Genomic DNA, 20,701 nt, shown 5'->3' on the forward strand with positions numbered 1-20,701 from the left:
GATAAATTTAAGAAATTGTTAGGAAAAGACAAACACATTTAATATTGATTCCCAAACCCAACAAGAATAAGAAAATTACAGACTGATTTCACTTGGGAACATAGATGTGAAAAATTCTAAACAAAATAATATCTAACCAATTCCAGCAGTGAATTTTAAAAATCTGTTAGAATGAACTCTTTGCTCTCTTTTTAAAAGACCCCCCCCTTTATTTTTAAACTGGATGGGCTCTTTGGGGCCTATCCCTGCCTAGCCCTGAGTAGAAGCTTGAACCCTTTTCCTCTTCTAAAATCATTGAGACATCACCTAGTCTGAACCCTGAGTTTTATTCATAATACTAGAGACCAAAGGTGAAATGACTTTTACATCATTTGGCTAGTTAGTCTTTAGAGGCTTCCAGAGAAACACTTGTTCATTTTTATTACTCAGCCTTTCTGCTAATCCTAAGTCTTCCTAAGGCTTTATTAAGCCATATCTTAATGTAGCATTCTATTCTTTTCATTTATTTATGTATTCAAAAACTGTCCTGGGGATCAGCAAAAGCCATCTATGTGCTGGAGGTATGGAAATGACTAGAAAAAGAAAAAAAAAAAAGGAAATGATGAGAAAACCATCCCTGCCATCAATCAACAAGAATTTACTGAGTCCTTAATATATTTATGGAATTGTATTATAAACTAGGGAGACAAAGAAATATGAACATGGCTTTTAATGGAATGAATGTGTAGTCTAGTTGAACAAGCAGAATCTACTCTGCAGCTCCTTGTATCCATTGCTTGTTTAAGGGCCAAATGAGAGCCATGTCCACTTGGTCTCTCTGAAGGAAGAGTTCTCTGGGCTGGGCTGGCCTGGGAATGTTTGCCAGAGGAGACTGGACTCAGGAGCTTCTGCTTTGTGCCATCCTGGGAATGTAGGGGCTTCCTTACCATTTGCCCCAACCTGCTTGCACCCAATAGAGCTAAAACAACGAGGAACACGCTTGGATTTCCAGACAAATCCTTGCTGGGTAGCCTCGAACAAGAGCCATGGTGACGTGGGAAGGACCTGTGGTACTCATGCTGGGGAACCTCATTCCATCTTAGACTGCCAGGAGACAGAGCTAACGGTCAGGATCTTAAAAGAAGGCCCCAACATTGTTTGTTCTCAAGTATAGAATTTTCCGTGGTGGGACGCCTGGGTGGCTCAGTCGTTAAGTGTCTGCCTTCGGCTCAGGTCATGATCCCAGGGTCCTGGGATCGAGCCCCGCATCGGGCTCCCTGCTCAGCGGGAAGCCTGCTTCTCCCTCTCCCACTCCCCCTTCTTGTGTTCTTGCTCTCGCTCTCTCGCTCTGTCAAATAGATAAATAAAATCTTTAAAAAAATAAAAAAAAAGAAAAGAATTTTCCCTGGTGATGGTTGCAGGTCCACCACGGAATCAACACATCGAGCTCTCGGCTTCAGACATCTGCTTCAACGCAGGAGCCACGATCAAGGCTCCTGATGATCCTGGAAACAAAAAGATTTGCTAATGGCTACTGACATCTGTAGGGACGCCATCTGCAGTGTTGTGCCTGGTTGCAGTGTGACTGTATGTCCCACTTAATGGTTGTCTAATATGTCAGAGACAGAAAGATGACTTAAGAAACTGTCTGACTCCAGGCAAACAGACTAGGCCAGAGTTATCTGCTTTTCCTATCACCCCTCCCACCAACAACAGTGATTGAGGCTGGTCTTATGTCAGTGGAAATGCAAAGCCCAATTTTCATAAGGCCTTTTTTTTTTTTTTTTTTATTTCTAGGCATGCTGTCATTTTAGTTATCATTTATAGAAAGCTTTAATGACATAATAGATTGCAGCGCTATTGTTGATAATAAATGTAATTGCCATCGCCTCAAAACTGCTAATTTCACCAGCCATTAAAATTAAAATAATTCTGTTGACTATGACTTGTTCACTGCTATGGTAACAAGAAGCGCAGAGTAACTTCTGGTAGCATTATTGGCAGAAATGAACACATCGTTCTTGTGGGTTGTTGTGTATGCCTAGTTCACTTGGACAGTTTGAAAGCCAACTGACCCCATTCAGTCAGCTTCTTGAACGATGTAGATTCAAGGCCACCTTTCACATGAGCTTGGTAATGCCCTCATGGTACACGGATGGTGAGGAAGTTTAAGGTCACTATCTCCCCCGAGGAAGAATAAGTGTGGCCATTTCTCTACACTCCCATCAGCATTCTCGCTTAAAAAATATGTGTGTGAATGTTCTGAAAGACACCATCTGCACATTAAGATGTCATTGGAACTTGGTGTTCGTCCTGAGCAGCTGCAAAGCAGTTTTATGATTGCTGGGTCCTAACCCCAAATCCCAACATTTTTCATCTCGGCCAAAGAGCACATTAAATCCATGAGCTGTTCATGCTTGTTACTGACTCTGACGTACACAGGGTTGGTAAGACAGAAGAGTCAACTGGTTAAAAAAAAAAAAAAGACAAAATATGAGACCAGAACAGAAATGAGCACTTCCAGAATTCAACTTGAATGTCTTAGGCAAAAGAACTAAAGCAAACGTGGTTAATTTGTCATTCAGCAAAATTAAAGATCTGACGTGGCTGTGAGCCTATTATTTACTCACAAAATAAATGTGTCAACTTTTATGGCCCTGAGCAGAGAATGTAAAGCTATCTTGAAGGGCAAGGATAAATCTCACTATGGTTCAATTGGGTTTAGAGCGGTTATTGCCCCACTGACCTTTATTTTAATGAAACAGATATTGAATGGCATTCTCTCAGATAAAATTAAAGATCTATGCTGGTTCCACATGCTTGGATCAATAATTCTTTGGGAGAACACTGCCTCCGTCTTATGATGGAATGAGTTTGGGTCGCAGAGATTGCAAAATGAGAAAGTCTGCCTGAGAAGAAATCCTGTTTCAAAACAACTGAAGGAAAAAATAATGAGCTAAGGGAATTTCGCTTGAAAGATATTTATTGAGCACCTACTAAGTGTCAGGCACTCTATATAATCCATCTCTTCAAATGCATATAACAGTCCTGCAAGGTGAGTATTGATATCATTTTCCAGATAAGAAAAGTAAGAATCAGAGAAGGCGAAGGACCGCCCAAGGTCTCACAGCTAGTTACGGGGAAACTAGAATTTGAACTCTGAATATTATGATTCCAGAGTTTTATGAATTCCATTATACTGCACTGCCTTCCACATCTGAGACACACTGCGGGACTCTGGGGGATACACAGGTGAGAACGTGGTCCCCTCTGCGCTCAACCAGCATTTAATTTTTCCTCAGTAGGAACTCACAGTGAGGAGCTCACTTGTTTCTAATTCAGAAAAGCACAAATATGTACAATTTTCTGGACCCAGCTCAAAAGACGTGTTTAACTCCTTCCTGAATTCAGAGTACCCTGGTGTATAGAGAAGTAACCAATAACTTAAGATAGCTTGTTTTACATGTGAACGTTTAACATACAACTTTTGATCAGGATTATTCCTACAAAGCTATATAAATGTTATGTGACTTTTCCCTTTTCTTTGGAATCGTTTAATTAAGGCCAGGATTAGGCTAAGGCGAGGGAGGCTCTCCCCTGGGGCAGAAAATTTAATTTTGAGAGGCAAACTAGTCTGTAATACACCCACCCCTGGGTGGCAAAAAGAAATAATTCTAGAGAAACTAGATTTTTGGCAATTTTGCATCCCTTAATCCATGATAATTAGTAGATGTTCTTAATTAATATTTAATTAACACATTAGCCAAGTTTTACTGAGCACTTGCTATATGTCAAGGCTCATGCTACCCTCTGGCTCTTTCTTAGAACGGAGACTCCCTCTCGGCCGACGTGAGTTTAGCCCTAGGAGAGTCAGGCACTGGAGCCCCCTACCTGCGCAGCCCTGCTTCATCGCTCCGGATTACTGTGCGGAGCAATGACTAATCGTACAGCCAGATACCAGCCCAGTGGGCAGATTCCAGCCTTCGCTGGTTTGGTTAAGACACTAATTTCATCAGTGAGGCTGAGGCGCCTGTATTGAGAGAGGGGATTTGGCAGCTGCGGATAACTGGCAGTTGGCGCTGTCAAGGACTTCTGGTAACATTCACCTTGTGAAAGAAGTGCAAAAATACCATTTAAGATAAAACTCTATCTGGTCCATTGGAGCAAATTGATGCATGAATGATTGCTTAGCAGAGACATCCACTTACACGCCCTTTACGCTTGAAGGGAAAGCAAGAGGATGGCAACGATCGTCCTCAGAAAATCAGAAGCGCTTACCCTGTTGGGGAAAAGCAATAGAACTCCGCTGGAGCCTCTTGCATCTTGAGGCTAGGTCCAAGGATACCCCCAACCATGTTTTATTTTTTTAAAGATTTTATTTATTTGATAGAGAGAGAGAACACAAGCAGGGGGAGTGGCAGAGGCAGAGGGAGAAGCAGGCTTCCCGCTGAGCAGGGAGCCTGAGGCGGGAATCGATCTCAGGCCCCCGGGATCATGACCCAAGCCAAAGGCAAACGCCCGACTGACTGAGCCACCCAGGCGCCCCCAACCATGTTTTAGAACTCTCAAGTGAGATCAGTCACAATGTGATAGCCAGGAGACACGCTGACAAATAAGCACCTATCTCAGATTCCCTGAGGTTTTAGGTAAGCCCTAATCAAATAGAGATACCAGTGGAAATGAATTAAAAAAGAATTTAGCAACTACTGTGACAGAAACCACACACAGACGTGCTATGTGTTGGCTGGAACAAAACCCAAACCTACAGCGGCTTCGTAATTGCAAAAAGAAGGGGAGAGAGATCAGCTTCCATGCTCTATCACTATCCCCCAATTAAGATAGGAAATGTTGGAAAGCCAAACTGTTTTTTAGGAGGAAAGGTCTAACTCAATTTGGAAATCTCAGAAAAGCTATGAAAATCGGAAAGCTCTCTTGTGTTGGGGTGTGGCAGAGGGGAGGATTTTTGTTTTACCACATCACTGATATGTTTATTTGGATGTTAGCTGTGCTCCCAAGCATCTGATCTTTGACAGAAATGACCCGAATATATGCTGAGGTATTTCTTGTTTGCCATTTGTAAATTACATCAAGGCCATTGGGGACTCAAATTGGGAATGATTTAGGATAATGAGCAAATAGTTGAATGGGATTTATTTCAGATTCTAGAATATGCACATAGCCTCTGGGAAAGTTGGTAGACAAGGGGCTGAACTCCAAAGGAGTTCAGAGCGCTGAACAGTGTAACAAATGAAATTGGCGGGGAAATGTTACTCTGCATAACAGTGTAAGGCTTGACTCTGCTAAGAAGAGAGATGTTCTCCAGGCCCAGTTACGCCAGGGGATACACCTTTAAAATAATTTCATTGCTCTTGTCTTTTTGCTTTCTCATCCTCTTGTTTTTGTTCTTCCTTTTTCTCCAAGCCTTCCTGTGCCAAGTTCATTTTGATTTCTCTGTTTTAGTTCAGTCTTCCTATCATATATTGTTCTCATTTTTTATCATTCTGTCATTTCCCCAATCCTAGCCTTTCAATCTGATTAATCTGATTTTTAAAGTTGGTTTCAAACAAAGTATTCCCTTATAATCTAGTGACCTTTGCATAATTTCCAAAGTCAATACTTTTTAGCTAGGGCAGATTCATTCCTTCAAGCATTGAGCTGATTCAGCACCTACAGGGAACCAGATGTTTGGCCAAGTCAATACAGCTTTCCGTGGAAATTCTTTTTACCAGTATGGGTCAATCTGAGTCCTCTCGGGTATATCTGGTTAGGGATGTATTGGAGAATCACTTCCGGACTAGTTTATTCAAGTGCTCTTCAGCCCAACTATCTGTTTTTACTGAATTGAGCACTCTGTATACCATGCACTTAAAAAGAGAAAAGAGGTCTTTTTAATGTGGTTATTGAACCGGAAAGAGAAGATGCATTAGCCATCCACCTCCTTATTCTCCCATTACTGATCTAATGCAGGACAATCTCGTCTGAACATTTGCCCCTTGGTATTGATGTGGCTGACCATGGGTGATGTATTAATGGCTCCTCCTGGACCATGACTCAGTTGTAATGCGCCATCCTTCCTCTTTCTCACCACAGAGGAAAAGGGAGTCAAAAGAGTATGATGGAGTTTCAGGATAACATCTAGATAATCCGGTTAGAATACTACCTATAGCTGTCCCAGACTCTGACCAGGCTGTAGAATTTTCGAAATGTTATCCATTAAGAGGAAGTTTACTCTGCGGAGAGTGACAATCCTCCAATAGTTTCTTCCACTTCTACAGATCTTGTGGGGTGTTATGGGCTTAACTGTCTCACCCCAAAAGATAAGTTGAAGCCCTAACTCCCACTACCTCAGAATGTGACCTTATTCGGAAATAGGGTCATTGCAGATGTAATTGGTTAATATGAGGTCATACCATAGTGGGGTGGCCCTTAATCCAATATGGCTGGTGTTCCTGTAAGAAGAGACACAGAGACACATAAAGGGAAAATCCAATGTGACAAGGGTGACAGGGACTGAAGTGCTACAGCTGAAAGCCAAGGTGCCGAGGAACACCGGCTACCATCAGAAGCTAGGAAGAGGCAAGGAAGGATTTAACCTTACATATTTCAGAGGGAGCGTGGTTCTGCTGACACCTTGATTTTGGACTTCTAGCCTCCAGAACAGTGGAACAATGAATTTCTGTTTTTTTAAGCCCCCAAATTTGTGGTACTTTGTTATGACAGCCCCAGAAAACTAGTACACTGTGTGTGTAAAAAACGCAATGTCCTTGCTGCTCTGTGTCTTGGCTCTTTCTCTAAGTGTGTTTTCAGGAACAACCTCCAAGGGTGAGGTCATATCTCCATCTTGGACAAAAGACAGTCTTGTCTATCGCTTGCTATAAAAATGGTAGATTCCCCAAGCTCAGTGCTCCTCAGCTGTGAGGTAAGTCCACTGCACTCATCTGAACCATGTTGTGTCACCCCTGTGGGACTCTGGAAAAGAGGGGCTTGATGCAAACATGCTGGGACTCATGCCACCTGCTGAGCCATGAATTGTGTGTCTTCTGCCACCATCCATGAAATAGTAATGAGCTAACTAATGGATGATTTGACAGAGCAGATTTAGTGGATGTAACAGGAGGACAGAGGAAGGTAGTAACCTGGTGCCACATGGAAGAAGACCTTGAATGTCAACCTGGGAGCACTGAACAAAAGGAGACTGGGCTGCCATTGTCAGGTTGGAGGTGGTATTAGAAAGTTATTATAGGAAGATTTATTTAGTAGTGATGTGCATCTGTGAGGGATGAGCCCAGAAGAGGGAAACCAGTTAAGAAGATATTACGATAGTCTAAATCTAGGGGTTCTCTAAGATGCCCCACTATCACTTCATTATTTTAGAAAGATTCATGTAGGGGTGCTTGGGTGGCTCAGTCAGTTAAGCATCTGCCTTTGGCTCAGGTCATGATCCCAGGGTCCTGAGATAGAGCCCTGCATGGGGCTCCCTGCTCAGCTGGGAGTAAGCTTCTCCCTCTGTCCCTCCCCCCACAGCTTGTGCTCTCTCTCGCTTGCTCTCTCTCTCTCAAATAAATAAATAAATAAATAAAATCTTTAAAAATAAATAAAAAGATTCATGTGATGTGACAAAGAGGATTAGGATTGTGGCCCATGTGAGTCAGCAGGGAAAGGGAGGCCAGGATCACTGTCATGTCATTTTATTACAGCATTCTAAGGGTGATAGGGTTAAATGACTGGCTGTCTTCCCAGGCTTCTGTACCACCTCATGATTCCTCAGGCTTCACTCCCCTTCTGCGGAGAGCTTGGTGGTGAGTGGTGATCAGATAGCAATTTTACCCGTGGCCATTTATCATAATAGAGAGAAGTGGGCCCTAAGTAGTAGAAACAAACTTCATCAGTTGTTGGGGAGCTGGGCTCTCCTCTGGTTAGGCAAGGATGGAGGTGGCACCTGCTAAGTGCTTTCTATGCCAGGGCTCAGAACATTGCTCAGGTTAGATGGATGACTTGGCCCCACTTCCAGACCTTCAGATGCACCAGGCTTGCCATTCGATAGAAGGTTGAAACTTCAGAAATGTTTTTGTGCGTTGAATCGATGTGTTGGGTCAATCGTGTGCTCCCAAGGACTACTGCCGAATCCAATGGAGAGGTATTTCTCCTTCAGTCACTGCACACTATCTACTTAACTGGTCAATCAGCACACAGCACAGGGGCTTCTGTTCCTAGGAAGGGGATAGAAACCTCTTCACTGTCTTTCAAACTGCTTAGGATAAAAAGCACCAACCTCTATCTGGCCGTTGTGATTTGATCATGTGTTCTGGAATTGAAGGAAGGGGCTCCGTACCAGAACGTCCATGTCAGTAGAGGCAACGGGGAGATGGATGCAGGCTCAGTCATCCAGACTTTATCGTACATCCCAGCTTTCTTTGCCATTGTCTTCCAAAACCAACGGCTTGTCTACAGTCTTTAACTCTCAGAAATGATAACTCCACAGCCCCCCCAACATTTTACCAAGAAAAATTTCAAACATACAGTTGAAAAAAATTCAGTATTGTAAATGCATATACATACACCTGGATTAACAAGATAAATATTGCATACAAAATATTATATAAAAATTATTACACTTTGCAGTTTACTCTTTATATGCCTGTTTTATTTTTTTTTTAAGATTTTATTTATTTATTTGACAGAGATGAGAGAGAGAGAGTACAAGCAGGGGAAACTGCAGGGAGAGGGAGAAGCAGGCTCCCGCTGTGCAGAGAGCCCGACTCAGGGCTCGATCCCAGGACCCCGGGATCATGACCTGAACTGAAGGCAGACGCCTAACCGACTGAGCTACCCAGGTGCCCCCGTGTGCCTGTTTTAAATTTGCAATATAAATTAACTCCAAATGGTCCCATAGATGAACAAAAATTAAATAATTGAAGTTCCATCTCTTCATCTTTGTCATGGTGCTACTGTTGCTTATGGTACATCTTCTGTTTAAATGCAGGAATACGTAGCTCCACAGGGTTTGTCGGAGACCCAGGATTCTGCACCAAGTAAGTTCAAATGATTCCAGACCACTGGAAGCTTACTCTTGAAAGAAGCATGTGTCACAGAGTCCTCTTGTGTTCGAGACCGACTCTATGAATGGGAGTCTCTCAATTAACTTCTACGTGGCATTCATTATTTTTTGAAAGACGAGAATAAAAACATGCTCATTTGAAGCTTGTATATACATATTTTTTTTTAAAGATTTTATTTATTTATTAGAGAGAGAGAGAATGAGAGACAGAGAGCACGAGAGGGAAGAGGGCAGAGGGAGAAGCAGACCCCCTGCTGAGCAGGGAGCCCGATGCGGGACTCGATCCCGGGACTCCAGGATCATGACCTGAGCTGAAGGCAGTCGCTTAACCAACTGAGCCACCCAGGCGCCCCTGTATATACATATTTTTAAAACTCAGTTGTAATAACGGACAGCAATTGTTTCAAACTTATCCCAGTCAAAGCTTTTTTTCAGGGAGGAGTATTTTATTGTTTAGACATTATTTGGAATTGCTGGTATATGGTAATAATATAAAGCAGACTTTAGTTGGCTTTCTGGTTGTCTTAAAATCCTGTGCATGTAGTGTAGCTCCTTTGATTTGCTACCCCTTCCCATTCATGGTGATGTCAAAGAGAAATAGAGCTGGACACCCAGGAAAAGCTCCAAAGACAGATTTTCTTCAGTACTGTTGCAATAGGGAAAAGGGACTGCAGGATAGAACTTAGCCCAACTCCAGATACATCAAAGATAGCTGGTGATTTGTGGTCAGTGAGCAGAGTTAGGGGGCTGGTGGGTGGAAAATCACTAAGAGAAGACAGCAAGGGTAGGGAGATTCTTGCCAAAGGCAGACAAAGGATTTATACATCAAGGGTAGGGGATGAGGACCTTGATCAGGTATCAGGGGTGATCAGATGTCAAGGTTAGGGGTTGGAATTCTCACTAACCTGACAGCAGGATTCTTGCTACAACTGGGCTGGGAAGGCTGAGGACAGGGCCCAAGGATGGGACCTAGTCAACAAGAGGGCTCAGAGGAGCCTGTCTCAGGGTTAACTCTCAAAGAGAGAGTCTTCGTCAGTGGCCACTGCCCAGGCCATGGGGCCTACTTATACTGGTGAAAGGAGTAGTTCTAGAAATAAGGGAAATAATACAGAAAAGAGGAGCAATTAAACAAAGCTCTATTCTAGATTTCCCAATCTTATAAAGCCTAAAGCATTAACTAGTCATTTCATCAGTGTTATTAATAAATTGCAAAGCCAGGAAGTGAATTAGTACAACATGACATTGTTTGTCTGTCATTCCGTCCTTACCTGACTAATATTTGACCACTTTCAGCAGGCAGTTTCTCGTGTGCTTTCTTACCAATGGCCCTTGAGGGATGCCCGAGATCGTGTCCGGAGCAGAGCTTCTCGTCTCAAGGGCCATTGATCCTTTTTCCATTAATGCTTGGTGCTCACAGGAAAGCCTGTTTGTGTCACAGGGGCGAGCTGTGAAACGTGTGGGCAAGCCTGGCCTTTTCCTTCCTCGTCTGCTAAGGACAGAGGCCCCTCGTGATTCCCTACTTCCCACCCTTGAACCTAATTCAGGCTGGTGTGGGTAAGAATGCGGGAGGTGAGTGCAGGGCATTATCACCAGAAAAGGCCCAGGTTGACAGAGGACCTCAAGAGCGGGGAGAAAAAAGGAAAAATTCCTCTTGAATGGAGATTTTCAGAGCGCGTAGCTGCACAGTCGAGAGCAGAATCAGAGAGTGAGGCTTCTGGAACCTTCTTGGATCCGAGCAAGGGAAATGGGGTCGTGGAGATTTCTAAGAAGCAGGACTGAGGGTTATAAGTTAGATCTCTTAGTAAATTCTTTAGAAGATACAGGTAAAAAAAAATTTTTAATTTGATTTAACTTTTCATCTCTGTTATTAATTGTATAACCCGAAGGCAACATTTTAATGACTTGTAAATATTTTCCGATTGTTGAATGTGTCCGTGTGAGGCAATCTTGCCTTGAGACTCTGCTTTGAGGGCCTGACTTGTATGGAGTTGTGTTAAGAAGCCTGTGGTTTGGGGTGCCTAGTTGGGGTGTAAGGTCCCTTTAACACTCACTATATAACAATGAGGCAGCTTCAGTTTCTGAACTGGCCCCGGGGGAGGTAAATTGATTCCTTCCCTCTGAAAGCTAGCTTGAACGCAGCCACCCATTCTCCTCAAGCAAGAATGTGAGAGGATAAAAACTAGCTTCGAGACCTCTCTATGCTCACACATAGAAAAACTAACAATGGACAAAGAAAACACCGATGTTTCATCCAAACCTGCCGACGTGAACGTAAGTACAATGTGGGAAGCCTTCCCTCTTACTTGAATGCCATTTATTGGTGACCTTGTTAGTAAAATGAGACCGTGTGACTTTATAAAAATAAAGAGAGCAGTAATAACATACTTGATCTTCTTACGGTACTTAATGGATTTTACCAATGTGAGCTTGTTTCAAAGTGCTGTACTTGGCAATTGATTTGCAACTGTTTTTCTAAAACTCCAGGGAAATTGTACTGATCTCTATACAAATTCCATTTTAAAATTTAATCAGTGCTAACTGAAACGGCCTATAATGTGTTCCTGCCCTGAAGGACCCAACCTTGGCCTTGTCAGTCCTACACGTGCCAGAATTTCTGTGCATTTCCCTTTTTCACTTCTTTGGGGGAATATTTGAAAGTAGTTTGGCACCATAGTCAGTTCATCCTGCAATAGAATGTTTTTCTCTGTAGAAACACCATCCTCATGCCTGCAGGACATCGCGTTCAACGAGGCCTGATCTAGTTCAATTTCACCAGGAGGGATAAAAGCTACATTTCACTCCAGGGGTTGACAAGGGTGTTTGGCAAAAGGAATGAGGGAGCCATGAATAATTCAGAATGTACTTGGCCACATATTATCCCATTAATCGGTAGGATTAAAGACCGGAGACATGGACTTTGAAGGGAAGAGTGAGGGAGAGTAAGAGAGAATGAGAGAACTCTTAAGAGAACTCAAAAGAGAGATGACTTCTTTGGGACTGGTGTTCTAGATTGTTGCCTTTAAAGGAATGTGTGGTTAAAAGTTATTTCATCGCTGGAGTTTAGTTACCCTGACATGTATAAATCTCTCCTTGAAAGAACCTAAACTCTTGCATACATTATTAAAGAATTCACAGCATCAGATGACAGAGGGTAGAGGAGAAAAAAAAAAGAAGAGGGAAACAGTTAAATAAGGCATTTTTTTTCCTCTTGCACATAACACTTTGCACATCAATACGCTAAAACCAATAATTTTCTGAGTCCTCTATTTCATTCTTTATTTTTAAATAATTATTTCATTTGCCATTGAGAAACTGAGTCCCTGATCAGCTCATTGGCTGTCTTGAAAGTGCATGCATGCGAGGCCCTCACTCCTATCCCACAGCCCAGCACGAACCAGAGCATCATCATCCACAATTTTTTTTTCTGTAACACCCAGTCAGGAAGCCATAAATAAGAAATCAGTTTGTTTCTATGAGGAACTCACTTATATTCTTATTTTCAGTCCTGCCTCAGCCAGAAGAAATTGATGGTGGGAGAAAAGCAACATAATACAAACATGTGAAACACACGCCTCTTCCCACAGCTGAGCTTTGTACAGATGAAATGACCCTCAGAGACTCTTTACCTCCTGACCTTCAGGTCCTCTGGTCTACCCTCCATGAAATTCAGGCCCATTCTCTACAGCATCTACTTGGCAGAACTGGAGAGCTGAGGAGAGGATCTGGGATTCATATAATGAATAATTAATTCACTGGGGTGCATATAATGTCTGATTTTTCTGATCTTAATTACATGATTTAATGCAAGTCATTCATTACACTTATATCGATGATTTGATTTGACTGATATATTGAGGCCTTTCAGCACTAAGATTCTCCTGACTGGGTGGCTCCATTCCACATGTGTTCTAGACTAATATATCTTCTTTTTTTCCCCTTTCTTTTCTTTCTTTTTTTTTTTTTAAAGATATCCAATATCTCAGTTCAGGTGGTCAGTGCCCAAGGGAAGCTGCCAGGTAGACGAGCACCTCGAAAACCCATCGACAAAGCCAAACCCAAGAAGCCGTCCAAGAAGAAAGCTCCCTTCTGGAATGTCCAAAACAAAATCATTGTCTTCACAGTATTTCTCTTCATCCTAGCTGTCATAGCTTGGACACTTCTGTGGCTCTACATCAGTGAGTGAAAATCCGTGTTCCTTTGGGGCTGCTAGTACATGGGCAGTGCACACCCCATCTGCCCCTGGGTGTGTCTGAGAGACTTTCCCAAGTTCCCAGACTGATCGCCACTCCCAAAACTGTGGAGGTTTTCAGGAGGAAGAAGGCAGAATTGTCTTTCCCATTTCTTCCTTTACCACCACAGCTTTCTTGTCCCCGGAGAGCAGGAGGAGCAGGGATGGGGGATGGGATGACAAGAGCTGAGGAGGATGTTCAGGAGCTTTGGAGGAGTTCAGAAATGTAATGCATTTTTAGCTTTAAGAAATGAATGGTTTTCTCAGTTGTTTCATTTCCTCATTCCACCCACCGCTGGTTTCTAGGCAACCTCAGATTTCCTGCTCCCCGAGCTTCCTTTCACTCATGCATCTTGCTCTCCATGGCGCTTATGTTTTTGTCAAGCTGATTGGTTATGCTTTTGTCTATCTGATTGATCCTTTTGGACAGGAGTTATGACTAAGCTTTTTCGTAAACCCATTCCATTCATTCACTATAGCATTTGTTGACTTACACTCAACTTGCAACTCCATACATGTTAATATGTTTGATACAAGATATGTGTACTCTCAAGGATATTAAAAATTGGTTGTGAGGCAGGACTTATAGGCAAATAATTAATGAATATTGTATTGAACAGTTCAGGATACATATATATATATATATATATATATATATACACACAAACTGATTACTTGCAATTTGTGCTGCACATTGCAGGACATCAGACATACCAAGATAGATCTCCTACCTTCAGAAAGCTCACAGATGCATTTTCTACTTTCAAGAAACTCAGTTCAGGGCTGGAGAGGGGGTGTGAGTTGATTTTTTAATTTTTATTTATGTTTATTTTTTTGCTGAGGGAATTACTTTGCAATCACAGAAGAGAGGCATCTAACCTGCCCAGGAATCGAGTCCAGGGAAGGCTTCATGAACTGGTTGTTCAAAATTCATTTCTTTCATATCCTGAGCATGCCCACTATGAGCTGGGCCCTGTGATCAGCATGGAAACAGAGTGGAAGAGCAGACAGAATCTCTATCCTGAAGGAGCTTAAAGACTAGTGAAGGAAGTTAAGTCAATAGGCAATTAAGACAAACGCAAAATACATCCCCAACCCAGAATGAACTAACTTATTTCCTATCTGTTCTCTGCTGGCCCTCAGCTGATATATTCGCATTGCCTTAGCACTTTTGTGTAGAGTTTTGGGACATCACTGTATAGAAGCAGTCTGTTGTCTGTGCGAAAAATCAGAGAAGGACATTTCGGGAAGACAGACCAGTATGAAAAAGAATTGTTCAACAAACAATAGTGTTGTGACCATGCAGATTGTTGTATGTTGTGCTGAGCTAAAGAGTTGGTTAAATGTAATCTAGTTCAAGGCTAAACTGATCTCACTTATATTATTGTTATCCTGACCCTTGAGTACTTACTGATATAGGAAGACCCTGAGCTTCTAGATAAAAGGCATGGCTTTCACTCAAATTTTAAAGAGTCTGTAACAACAACAACAAAAATCTAAGAAGCACTTCCCTGTGAAAATCAGGAATGAAAACAACCATTGTTTTATATGGGAGGCTAGTGAGTCAAGGTGATCCATCCAAGGTCACATAGCTTGAAAGAATAAATCTAGGACATCAGCTCAGTCCTTCCGCCCCTGCACCCCTTTCCCACACCTCCACAGCCTCACTCCACTGCATGGGGCTACTGCGACCATGGATGGCTCACACAGGGAGGTGGCTTCCTATCACTCACATAGGGCCCCTTCTTCCTAATTCAGCTATCCCTTATGTGGCATTTTCATGTGCTGGGCATTGTGCTAGGAGAGAATATTCTCTCCCTTTCTTCCTCTACTACCCTTGTTCTCTCTCTTCCTTCCCTCAAACATTTATTGAGCTTCAAACTACGAAAGGGGTTGAGGGACAAAAAGAAGTTCCTGTTACTGTTAAAGGACAGACATACAGACAGAAGTTATGGTAGAGTGGGACATACATCACAGGGGAGAAATGTACCATGGCCACGGGAGCCAGGGGAATGTGCTACCTAGGAGTAAGACCTTGGTAACAAAAAGAAAAGGCAGAAAGAAGAGCCCTTCATCCCCCCGCCCCCCAAGCTATTCTCAGGTGCTCTAAGGCAACTCAGACACAGCAGTGTTCTTGTTCGAGTCGTCAGTGGTTTCTGGGCAGGCCTGACACCCAATCCCATGGTCCTCACTGGGCAGGGTATTGAAGCACGAGTGACCTGACATTGGGCTGAGAACCATGCTTTGTGGCTCACAGGAAGGACGAATTCTCCATGTATTGTACAGAGCTGAACACCAGCCCAGCACCCTGCACATCAGCCTCACAAGTCAGATAAGGATGAGCCCCCAGGAGCTCAGTGAAGGTCAGCAGGAGGGCCCTTCCCTCTTCTCCCACTATGCTCACTTGACCTCAGAGCAGACATTTCTTACCTCCTTACCGTCTACAGACTCAGGATCCATGAAAAATGCATATGTTCTTTTTGGTCCCTTGGTGACTCTAGGACGTGTGTAAGTGTTTACCAGAAGTCGGTAGAGAGAATAGACTATCCTAAGAGAAATGGTGATTTACTGCTGATGGAAGTGTTGTTATTAACAACATTTAGAGCTTCCCAGGCTATGAACCAGTAACATCTGTAGCTGTCCAACAGAACCCTGTGACGAGCCTGATACTGACATAGATCAGACAGTGCCTCCCTGGCACACAGAGGGGAGAGCCCCTTACCCGCTGCCTCTCCTGTCTTACAGGTAAGACAGACAGCAAAGATGCTTTTTACTTTGTTGGGATGTTTCGCATCACCAACATCGAATTTATTCCTGAATACCAACAGAAGGAGTCCAGGGAATTTCTATCAGTGGCACAGACTGTGCAGCAAGTGGTGAGGTGATGGGGGGAGGTGCGGGGGTGGGGGGGAGGGAAGGTTGTGTGAGAGGCTGGGGAGAGTGGGGTCAGGGGTCAGGGGATGAGGGGTTGGGGTGGAGGGGTCACAAGTGTCCCAGTTGAGCAGGGAGGATGAAGGAAGACATCAGAGGGAAACGTGAGATTTAGCTCATCTTGGCTGTAATTGCTTATTTGATAGAATTGCTAATTAATTTAATTTAATTTGTTTACTCATGTATTTTATTTATTGCTGAAAGTAAAAGCAAATAGCTCTCTGAGCTCCAGTTTTTCTCATCTGTAAAGTAAAGGAATTGGATCAGGTGATCTCTAAAATGTCTTCCAGAACTAAAGTGACAATCATATTGATTAATTCCGGGAGCTGTACACATTATTTCAACCTCAACACACTGGAATCGCTTTACTTTTTTTTTTTTTAAATTTCTCTTTATAGAACTAATATGTATTTAGCTATAAAAAATTATAAAATTCAGAAAGTTACAAAAAGGAACATTAAAATTTTCTTTAACATCATCTCCAGAGATAGAGCCCTTTTTTATTCTGGGCCACATAGACATAGAGGATAACGCAATATTGGAATATTAGTAGATATTCAGTTTTACAATCTGAATTTTTCCTCTTAACGTTAGGTTGCATGTTTCTATGCAAGTAAATATTCTTTAAAAAATGTAAGTTTTAATAGGTACAAAGTTAGCAAATCCCCTTTTTAAAAAATTTTTATTTAAATTCAATTTAGTTAACATATAGGGTATTATTAATTTCAGGGGTAGAGTTCAGTGATTCATCAGTCTTTTTTTTTTTTTTAAAGATTTTATTTATTTATTTATATGACAGCGAGAACAGGAACACAAGCAGGGGGAGTGGGAGAGGGAGAAGCAGGCTTCCTGCCGAGCAGGGAGCCCAATACGGGGCTCGATCCTAGGACCCTGGGATCATGACCTGAGCCGAAGGCAGACGCTTAACGACTGAGCCACCCAGGCGCCCTCATCAGTCTTATATAACACCCAGTGCTCATTACATCATGTGCCCTCCTTAATGTCCATCACTCAGTTACCCCATCCCCCCCCCCACCTCCCCTCCAGCAACCCTTGTTTCCTATAGTTAACAATCTCTTATGGTTTGTCTCCCTCTCTGATTTCGTCTTATTTTATTTTCCTTCCCCTATGTTCATCTGTTTTGTGTCTTAAACTCTCAATGAGTGAAATCATATGGTATTATTTCGCTTGGCATAATACCCTCTAGTTCCATCCACATCGTTGCAGATGGCATAGCCCATCCCTTTTTATTGGATATTTAAGTTGTCTCCCATTTTTCTACTATGGATAATGCTACACAAAACTGCTACATAGATTGTGTGTATCTGTGATTACTTCCTTACCTGATCCCCCAAAAGTGTACACAAATATCTACTCATGGCTCTTAGTACGTATTACCAACCAGAAAGCTTCTGCCAGTTTGTATCTGCACAGGGATGACGAGGGTGACCTACACACTGGTGTCCCTACTGCTGTGATAGGCGCCCTGCCCTGTAGACGGGGGTGGGGGGTGGGGGGGTTGGGGGGAGACAGGGGGGCAAGCTAAAACAACAGGGGGCGCAGTGACTCCTATTTCCTGAAGGCCGCGTACACACAGACTATGTAGCTAAATGCTTTACCTTTACTATGTATCAGTTAGTCCTCAGATTAGCCCAAAGATTCTTGGTGAGCATTTTGATCGCTTTACAGCAGACAGACAGACAGACAGACAGAAAGAAAGAGAGAGAAGGGGGTTGGAAAGGAGGAAGAGAAAGAGAAAGAGAAAAAGGAAAAAAAAATAGTGAGGGCTCAGTAGTTTTAGGTAACACGTTCTGGGTTGCATAGTGAATTTAAACCCCACGATTAGGTGGGTGATTTTGCCATTAGGTAGGAAGGGGAACACAGGAGGAGGAGATTTGGCAGAGGCTCAGTTTAGATTTAGAAAGGCTAAGGAAGGGCAAAGAAGGTAAATTGAAATAGCTCTCCTTTGGCTCCAACTCCGCGTTTTAAAAGGGCTGGGTTCCCTAGACTGCCGAGGAGGAAGGGGCATGGTAGACCCGGAGGAGGGCACCGCCTGCCCCCTAGTGGCTAGTACTGCAATGTGTCCTTAAGAATATAAATTTTCCAGGCTGTGCATTGATAAAAGAGGTTGGGTCAAGGACTTTGAAAATGTACTTGAAGGAGTTTGATTTATTAATTGTGGAGAAAATTAACCTTTGGAGTAGGGAGAATACAGAAGTTAAGCTTTATTAGGGTGTCTCGAGACAGCAATGAATGAACGAAGGTAACTGGCTATTCTTCACAGAGAGCACAGAGACAGGAAATAACCCAAGACTTGAGCCTTCAGCCAGAGCCCTGCTTCTCTCCTTGCTAGCTGTGCGAGCTTGGGGCTACAGCATGCTAGGTACTGCGAGACAAAGCCAAATTTGAAAAACTTCAGACACCTCAGTTTTTCCTTTTCAGGTAAACCTGGTTTATACAACATCTGCCTTCTCTAAATTTTACAAGCAGTCTGTCGTTGCAGATGTCAGGTAATGTACATCCCTTACTTTGGGACTTCTGTGTTTACTGCTGTAAATTCCTCTCAAGGCTATGGAAGGGCTCAGATATGACCACTCTGCAGTAACTTCCTGGGGGCGACATTGGGTTAATACATTTTAGCACAACTGGTGACCCAATTCAGCCCTGCTGTCATGCTGAGTTTTTCTCTTCATCTGCCAAAGCCTGCCCTCTCCCACAGCTGGGATCCTGGGCCCCCCGGGATTAATGTTGCTGGGCAAAATGGCCACAATCGTGGCTACCATTGGGTGGGGGTAAAAGCAAAACACAGTCCAGGATTTCTCAAAATATGTTCAGCCAAAAACTGGTCCCTGGAGATTTTCTGAGGAAAAAAACAGATCTCATGGTCAAATAATATGTATTAAAATTTATTTTATGAATTTTTAATTGATTTATTTTATTAAAAGTCATTTTTAAAATTGTGTGCTGGTTCCCCACCTCCAGTATATCTGCAGAGACTCACAATTCACTTTGGCTTATCAAAGGTACTAAGAAGTCTGGGAGTAGAGCAATTTGTCTACTTCTCTTTCCTGCATTATTTACCATAGAACACTTAAGGTTTGTTTTTCATAAAACATGACAGTATTTGTGCACTTAGAGCTCTTGCTCCAGGGTTTGGCTAAAAACCAACTTGGACTCGATTCCTGGATTTGCTACTTATTAGCCATATGATTTTCAGTTGTAGTTGGCCTTGACTTCCTTTTCTGTAAAACTGGAATAATAGGACCTTCCTCAGAAGATTAAGTGGGATAAAGCAGAATTTAGCACTGTGTCTGGACATGGCAAAGTGTCAAAAATCATAGTTGTTGTTATTTGTAATAGCAGTGAATGACTAATATCCATAAAAATAGTATATTCTCCAGGGAGATGCAACTATACACGAATGATTCTAGATGTGAACCCAACACAGGAAGACACATACTATGATGCTTTCCCTTCCCAATCCCCACAATAAGAGTCAATGACTTCTTAAAGAAGGAATTTTGGAAGCTGAAGGATGTCCTCACTGGCTTTACCTTGAATCATTCAGTCGGGTCACTGGCTTTTTATGAGAGTCCACTTCCTAAGATACATACGTGAACATCCCTCTTTTTTTTTTTTTCTGTAGCAGCAACAACAAAGGGGGGCCTCCTTGTCCACTTTTGGATTGTGTTTGTCATGCCACATGCCAAGGGCCATGTCTTCTGTGAGGACTGTGTGGCCGCCATTTTGAAGGACTCCATCCAGACGAGCATCATAAACCGAACCTCAGTGGGGAGCTTGCAGGGCCTGGCTGTAGACATGGACTCTGTGGTACTAAATGGTGATTGTTGGGTAATTCTCCTCTATGCATTCCTTCCCACAGCACTGCTGATACTGCCATTAAACACGGTCAGTATTGTAATGGATTGTATTCCCTTCTGCAATCCCAGTAAAACAGTATTAGCTGAGGACACTGATAAAGGAAGTTGCTGAATGTTATATACAATGATTGGACAATAGAAGTGGGTTCAAAATATATATGAGATTGAATTTGTTAAAGTGTCCCCCGCCCTATATTTAATTCAGCTTCATGAATCTTCAAACTAAGGCTCCAAGTCCTGAAGAAGAAAGAATTTTGCTGAGGCTTATCTTGTCTTTTCCTTTGTCCAGATAGAACTTAGAACTGCACCAATGTTATAGAGCGTCGCCCAGCATTCCACAATTGCCTGCTGAATAGCCCTGCCTAAATGCAAATTTCATCACTCGATTTGCTAGTAAAATACTTTAATTAATTGTGTGAGCCCCAAATTGTGCAACTTTCTCTCTTGATTTAAATCATATAGATAGAAAGATAGATATAAATAGATAGATATTGATCGATCTATACGCCAGGCATGTAATGTACTAGTATGTGGCTGATAAGTATTGCTAAATGAATGAATGAAATATCTCTAGTGGAAAAGTCTGCACCACAAATACTCTTTCAGCTCTAGGACTAATTATTA

The 20,701-nt window shown here is 42.6% G+C and overlaps 1 protein-coding gene across 1 annotated transcript in view; it reads left to right on the top strand.

The window, feature by feature from the left end:
• The first annotated feature begins 11,260 nt into the window (after nucleotides 1-11,260).
• Nucleotides 11,261-20,701, top strand: part of TMPRSS7 (transmembrane serine protease 7) — a 36,681-nt gene continuing 27,240 nt past the window's right edge. Inside the window, 5 exon segments of the mRNA XM_044914082.1 lie at nucleotides 11,261-11,308; nucleotides 13,005-13,212; nucleotides 16,011-16,141; nucleotides 18,639-18,711; nucleotides 19,843-20,037. Of these exon segments, the coding sequence (XP_044770017.1) occupies nucleotides 11,261-11,308; nucleotides 13,005-13,212; nucleotides 16,011-16,141; nucleotides 18,639-18,711; nucleotides 19,843-20,037 (655 nt within the window).

The sequence above is a fragment of the Neomonachus schauinslandi genome, chromosome 1 (genome assembly GCF_002201575.2).
Source record: "Neomonachus schauinslandi chromosome 1, ASM220157v2, whole genome shotgun sequence".
Lineage (NCBI taxonomy): Eukaryota > Metazoa > Chordata > Mammalia > Carnivora > Phocidae > Neomonachus > Neomonachus schauinslandi.